Here is a 6823-nt window from a genome sequence, read left to right on the forward strand (position 1 = left end):
ATTCCTGGTGAGTATTGCTGAGATGACACACATCTATTAAACAAGCTGGTTGCCCGTGTAGTAATATGAGTGTGCTTTGCTGGTATTCACTGTCAGGTAACATTGTCACTTGCTGCATATAGTACGAGTAAGGCTCTACAACAAGGAAGTGGCAAGTGATCAAAGTCATTAGTTTCTAGAAGTTCAGTTGCACAATGAGGACCATGGACACTAATGAGTGAAAACTAATCTAAGATATAGAGCTTATGTACTTTATATGGAATGCACATGCAGCTCATTTTGGAAGCCAGTCATTTTCGCAGACAGAGGAGAAAACAATTTTCATATGTTGAAGATATTTCACATTCCAAGAAAAATATGTTTGCAAGCATATGTGAATGAGAAAAATCATGAACCTGTTTGAATTCTGTGGAATGGCTGGCTGGACGACAAATTTTCTTATTGTCGGTAACACAGAACACGAATAATGGAATCTTCATTTCTTTCCAAGGGAAGAGAAGCCATTTTTGAGAACTCCGGCTCATAAGAAAAAAATTTGCTCATGTACATGTGTACATGAGCAAATTTTTCTATCTGGAAGAGAATGAATGCTGCTTTTAATGTAAAAAAAGTTCACCGCTGTATGTGTTTAGTCCCGTTTTGCAGTGCTCCTTATGAAAGAGATGATTGCTTTCTAAGTTAGAGCTGCATATTCAGTGCAGTTATGTGCTGTGAGTATAAACTGAAATGGAACACTGTAAGGAGCAAAATATAGTGTAAGTGCAAAAGGGATCAATATCTTTGAGTGTTAGTTTGAGGAAAGATTTTGCCAAGCATTGACAAGTCCTCGGAGCACATGTGCTAGCCACGTATGAAAAATTTTCATTGTAGAACATATTTTCTACTTTTTTGATGAATGCAGTTGCAAGTGATCACTGGGCTGATCCATCCATTTATTCACTCTTGTCCTGATTGCACTGTCATATTTTTGAAAATGAAGGTAGTACATTGACTGTAATATGTAGGTGCGAGTTTGAGTGCCTTTCATCGAATGAAATTGGCTGTTATGCATTGTGGTGATGCTTTTCATTTGCAGGCACCCTCCTCCACAACACATTGACGACGACGAGAAGGGAGATTCAGCAACCTTCTCAGGCACCAGCAAGTGTCCAGAGGCAACAAGCGACACATCACTCAGAGAAGGTAGCGACAAAAATGCATAAGCCTTTGTCACGCATGAACATAACTTGACTTATTTATCTTGAAATGGAGTGAGTTTTAGGAATGACCTGAACCCACAGCCATGCTCAATGTAATCTTGCTGACAAGGCAGTGTTGCTGCCCTTTTATTGTTGCTTAAACTGTTATAGTCAGACGACTTAACATCTTTGCCCTTAATAAAAATTTATAACTAGACTAATGAAGACATTTTTTTCAGGTTGCCTTCCAGTCACCGAAGTGCAAAGAAAGGCAGCTGAACAAAGTGGAGCCACCAGTGGACGACTTCGAAATTACTCTCGAAAGACCTCTGTGCAACCTCAACTTCGGAAAGCTGCTTGGAAGTGAGCGAGCAGTGGATAAGCTCAGCCTTACCATGACCTCTGCAAAAAAAATTGAAGCTGCCACAAGGGAGCAAAGAAACTGTGCCGAGTGGTTTTCCCACCGCAAGGGCAGCATAACTGCTTCATTGTTCAAAGATGTTTGCCGTTCCAAACGGCTGAATTGCGAGTCATTAATGAAGAGAATACTTAATGACAACTGCATTACCAGCCTTGTCATGCAGTATGGCATAAATTATGAGCAGTTAGCGAAACAGCGTGCTCTTGCTGCTTTTCAAACAAAGCATATAAATTGCAGACTCGAAGATTGCGGTTTGATGATTCATCCAAGGTATCCGTATCTTGGGTGTAGTCCAGACGGTTTGCTTGTCTGCGATTGCCACCCCCCAGCACTTTTAGAGGTTAAATGCCTATATAGCTTGCGGCATGTACATCCGGACGAATTAATTAAGGAGGGGCAATGCAAGGCAGATTTTTGTTTAGATTCTGCAGGTGTACTAAAGGCAGCACATAAATACTACTACCAAGTTCAGGCACAGCTGCATTTGAACCTGGTACGGAGCACTGTTTGCTACCTGTACTTGCATGTAGACCAAGGGGGAGCATTGATTCCAGTCAAGAGAGATGAAGGATTCATGGAAACCCACATTAATAATCTTGAAAGCTTTTTTGAGAGCATAATATTGCCTAGGCTGTGAAGGGAGTCGGTAAATTTACGAGGACAACTTAAGTCTCAGCTGGACAATGCCTTTATGGTGCAGTGGATATAACCAAGGCTGATGATGCACAGCAGGAACTTCCTCCTCCTTGCACAGCTGTCTCCTGAAGATGCAGCGGCTATAGAGTGCACTGTTAGTGATGCCTGTGTTCTGCATTTTTTGCTTTCTTAGCATGTTAATCGCACGTTAGCATTTGAAATAAATGAGTCAAGCCCTAACAATATTGGGATTGAAGCTGAACCTTTATTGTTCTTGCTGGTCTTTGATCAGAGGGCCCTTCAGATTGCACAGGCCAGCACAAACGAAAACAATCGTGTTGATATGCTTCCTTGACTTGATAGGCAAAGCCTGCTTAAAAATTCGATGTCTTTATCCGATTGATAGCGCGTTCCACATGGATGTGCAGTGAGGCAATTCGCCTGGTTTTTGTCACTTCTTGTTCAGACAGTTGACTCTTTCCTAAAAGACAACAAATATGAGCATTTCAAACCCAGAAAGACAACAAATATGAGCATTTCAAACCCAGAGGTGCATGAAAGCTTGCAATGTAGAGAACAGTCTACATACCTCTGGTGAAGGCCGGCACATTCATGCGGATTCCTTGTGCTTCAAAATGTGGCTCAAGCTTCACCACCGCCATATGTGATGTACAAGAGCGCTTTTTATTTCCGTTAATGGAAATAATAATCTGCCATAATCTGCCACGATCTGCCATAATTTCATCGCCTGACAGTAAATAGTCCTCCACGCCACATGTCCGAACTATGTATTTATCGGAGGCCCTTCCACCATATACATCTGACACAAACATGATTAGCCCATTAAACGCTATGACTGTCAAAAACTTGATAGTATTTGACCCTTTGTATGCACTGTAGCTCTGTGCCCTTGCCATTAATTTCTTGGGTCTTTGCAACCACGCCTCAGTGCAGTCAAATATTCATGTTGTGCGGTCGTAGCCATTCTTCACAAAGGTGTACGGCATACTGTCATAAACTACTTACTGAGGCAGCCACACCACTATGTCTTCCATTACTTTAGCCAAGGTGGACATCATACTTGAGAATATTGTTGACACTGTCGCAATTGAAATGCCGAATCTTCTTGCAAGGTCCCCACAGAGGAGCCCAAGTCTTAGTCTCATAAGTGTGAGCAACAGCTGTTGTTCTAAACTCAATATTCCCCCTACTTTTGTGCCATTGGCCCTCAGTAAAAGAATGAGCTTATTAAAAGCATCAAACGGGATGCCAGTGTAGAAGTGTACGTCTTGTGGCGTTAAGTACTGAAAATGAATGCTTCTAATTGTAAGAGGAGTGTTTGAACTGTCTTTTGTGTCTGCATATGTGTGGTCTTGGACTGGTTCCTCCAATTCCCACTGTGTAGAGTTGTCTTTCTTCTCCACCTGAAATAATAAACAATCTTGTATCTTGTTTTGAGGATCCATTTTCTTATAAATTACCTTCATTTCTGTTTCTTCCCATGACAAACTGCTGTTCTGTTGGTCAGCGGCCATCTATCGGAGAAATACAGGAAAAGAAAAACACGAAGGCAATGCAGGTTGTCTTGGTTGGAAATGTGAACTTTGTATGAGCACTCACAGTTGTTTCTTCAAAGCTAGCGTCCAGGCGAGACGAAGCAGCATCAGTTTTCAATGAGACCTGCTAGAAAAAAACAGGCAACATCAGAAACGACAGTCTGGAAGCTCGGACAGTATGCAAGCTTATATCCAGTTTACTGCTGCATAGCAAGCTCGTGTTTGGAAATTAATACAGATTTGATAGTTATAGCCATGAGAGTCTAACAACTTGCTGGCAGACAAATACAAGAATGGCAAAAATGGCCTATTTCAGTATGTAGTGGACCTGTATGTGCATGCATGCTTACATCTAGTTTGTTGCTGGTTGCAAAGGCATCTTGAACATTGCTGATAACCTGTAAAAGAAAGTGCAACAGATGGCTGCAATTTAGCTTCAGCAACAAAGGAATGATGAGAGCATGCATAGTTACACTCACTCCGTGGCTGAAAGGCAGGCTGACCGAGTGATGTCCGATACAAACAACCTGCCAACAGAGAAGTACATTAGCTGTGAGTCTACTTTTTCAGCACATTGCAAAGCATCAAATAGTGAATGCACACTAACACTGTGTTTGCTGATTGAGGACAGGCTTGCTGTGGAATCTTGTGTGTTGGATGAGACATGTTATGAAACAGTGCAAATAACCCTGATCTCAAATTATCTAGCATGTGATGATGCTTAACAAGCTTCTCCGTACAATAACTCTGCCTTCACTAAAACAGTCATAGCTTGTTGAGACTGGTTCAGTGCAAATGACATGACAAATGCATCACACCTTTTGTGTGCCATACGTGAGTGTGCTGCTCCAGACGTCACTCTGCATAGGGCCTTTTGCATGCTCAAATATTTTGGGAAAATTTCCCTCACATTGCTACACTCTGTTTAGGCAACAAATTGCACAATATGCAAAATCATGAGCTCTGAAAGCCAGTGCACCACACAATTTCTTTTCTCTGCTTTACATGGTGGCATCAGCATAGATACGTGCGTAAAGCCATCTGTCTGCCAATGTATAACTGCATATGGTACTTGATGCCTTTGTTGCACTGTATGATCTTTCTAGAAGACTCGCGTTTGTGAAATTGCTGTTCTGTATTTTTTTGTACAAGAGTCTCATTTCTTGCTCGAATTTCACAGCTGTGCATTCGTCTGAACCGAATGTTTGAGACTGCTGTGTTTTTATTGCTTTGAAACACCTTGCCACCTGTCCGTATTTCAGCCCGCTCCTGTAGAACCCCGATAAATGTTCACAATATTGTGAAATAATAAATGCGCATTTCTTACATTGTGCGGTGGCGTCTGCTGAACTGCATCAGATGCTTCGGACTCGTCACTTGGGCTTTCTTGTCTCTAAAATGCGAAACAACTGTAACGTGAGCAACAGCTAGCAAGACAGCAATGTGGGCTAGTTGGTTGTACATTTGATGGGAATAACGCGTAACACAAGGAAAAACAACAAGTGAAACGACGGCGCTTGGACTTTGATGGGAATAACCCGCTACACGAGTAAAAACGACAACTAAACGAGGGCGCTTGTCCAAGCGTCGTCGTTTCAGTTGTTGTTTTTCCTTGTGTAGCGCGTTATTCCCATCAAATGTAACGTGAGTTCCAGCATTTCCATGTACAGACTCAACAATCTGACCTTTCGTTTGACAGGTGGTGGACCACGGTCATCGCGCATCAGGCGTCTGCGGCCGTGGATGACCTGAAACGATTATTATTTCCATTAACGGAAATAAAAAGCGCTCTTGTACATCACATATGGCGGTGGTGAAGTTGTGAAGCTGCACATTTACGTTATCGACAACGTTTTAAGTTCAATCTGTGGCCAACCAGCGCATATCGCACCGCTGTCGCTAAACGTGCCCGGTGATGGAGCAAGCAATGGAAAAAAAAAGTGACAAATGCTGTCCGTGCTTTTACGCACGCAAAATGCAGCATAATAAACATTTAAAGCTCTGCAGCATGCAAATTGCATGTTTACAATACGTAAAACGACAATAATTGTACTCGCCTTTCGCTCGTAGCCGAGATTCAGCATGGGCAGTGGGTTTTGCTCCGTTCGCTTGCCATCGACGAAATGCAGGGAACAGACGCACGAGTTTGTAGTTGGGGAAAGTCCTTTCTGTTAACCAGCGACTTCCACTGACGATTCAACTCGGGATCGACGGGAAATCGGTGCAACATGAACATGTCACACCCGCACTGAGACCTGGACACAGCATGCTTGGCGCAAGTGCTATCGGCAATGTTTTTCCTTTTACGCTGGTTGTTGCCACAGCCGACGACTACGCAGTGCTGACCAGATGAAGTTCGCGCCGAGTACGGCATCGCGGCATTAGTTGCGAAGGGCGAGAAAATCACGATAAGGTGCGGATATCTGTGAACAAGCTACGCCGAGAAGGCAAGAGCCGGCGATGTAACAGCCCGCAGCCAGTTGGCCACCGTGGCAGGCTGGAGAAGCGCGCGGTTCGAGAGTACTTTCTCCCTCTCCCAGCAGCCCTCGGTAAAATCGCAAGAACAATAAAGGTTCAGCTTCAATCCCAATATTGTTAGGGCTTGACTCATTTATTTCAAATGCTAACGTGCGATTAACATGCTAAGAAAGCAAAAAATGCAGAACACAGGCATCACTAACAGTGCACTCTATAGCCGCTGCATCTTCAGGAGACAGCTGTGCAAGGAGGAGGAAGTTCCTGCTGTGCATCATCAGCCTTGGTTATATCCACTGCACCATAAAGGCATTGTCCAGCTGAGACTTAAGTTGTCCTCGTAAATTTACCAACCGACTCCCTTCACAGCCTAGGCAATATTATGCTCTCAAAAAAGCTTTCAAGATTATTAATGTGGGTTTCCATGAATCCTTCATCTCTCTTGACTGGAATCAATGCTCCCCCTTGGTCTACATGCAAGTACAGGTAGCAAACAGTGCTCCGTACCAGGTTCAAATGCAGCTGTGCCTGAACTTGGTAGTGGTATTTATGTGCTG

At 43.2% G+C, this 6823-nt stretch overlaps 1 protein-coding gene across 11 annotated transcripts; it reads right to left on the minus strand.

Moving 5' to 3' along the window:
• Positions 1-2247: 2247 nt before the first annotated feature.
• On the minus strand, positions 2248-6322 carry LOC144094326 (uncharacterized). Of its 11 annotated transcripts, none has more exons than XR_013306488.1 (7): positions 5849-6322; positions 5477-5539; positions 5119-5184; positions 4142-4318; positions 3856-3918; positions 2825-3770; positions 2248-2716 (listed from the first exon to the last, which is right to left on the minus strand). XR_013306488.1 is itself a non-coding variant. In XM_077628277.1 (7 exons), the coding sequence occupies exons 1-7, from the start codon at positions 5873-5875 to the stop codon at positions 3258-3260; spliced, it is 825 nt and encodes a 274-aa protein (XP_077484403.1). In that variant the 5' UTR covers positions 5876-6322; the 3' UTR covers positions 2248-3257. The 11 variants fall into 11 exon arrangements, 10 of the variants coding, with proteins under 10 accessions (XP_077484403.1, XP_077484402.1, XP_077484401.1 ...); XM_077628277.1 differs by having other exon boundaries at positions 2248-3770; positions 3856-3915; positions 4142-4189; positions 4271-4318; XM_077628276.1 differs by having other exon boundaries at positions 2248-3770; positions 4142-4189; positions 4271-4318.
• Between the last annotated feature and the right edge of the window lie 501 nt (positions 6323-6823).

Source organism: Amblyomma americanum, chromosome 6, assembly GCF_052857255.1.
Source record: "Amblyomma americanum isolate KBUSLIRL-KWMA chromosome 6, ASM5285725v1, whole genome shotgun sequence".
Taxonomy (NCBI): Eukaryota; Metazoa; Arthropoda; class Arachnida; order Ixodida; family Ixodidae; genus Amblyomma; species Amblyomma americanum.

Bases quoted from the DNA above. Each gene is read 5' to 3' on its own strand.
- LOC144094326 (XM_077628270.1), bottom strand. From the start codon at position 5,875: ATGCTGAATCTCGGCTACGAGCGAAAG. The intron at 5,540-5,848 runs GCGAGTACAATT...TAATCGTTTCAG, and splicing joins ATCTCGGCTACGAGCGAAAG to GTCATCCACGGCCGCAGACG. The intron at 5,185-5,476 runs GTCAGATTGTTG...TTCGCATTTTAG, and splicing joins CACCACCTGTCAAACGAAAG to AGACAAGAAAGCCCAAGTGA.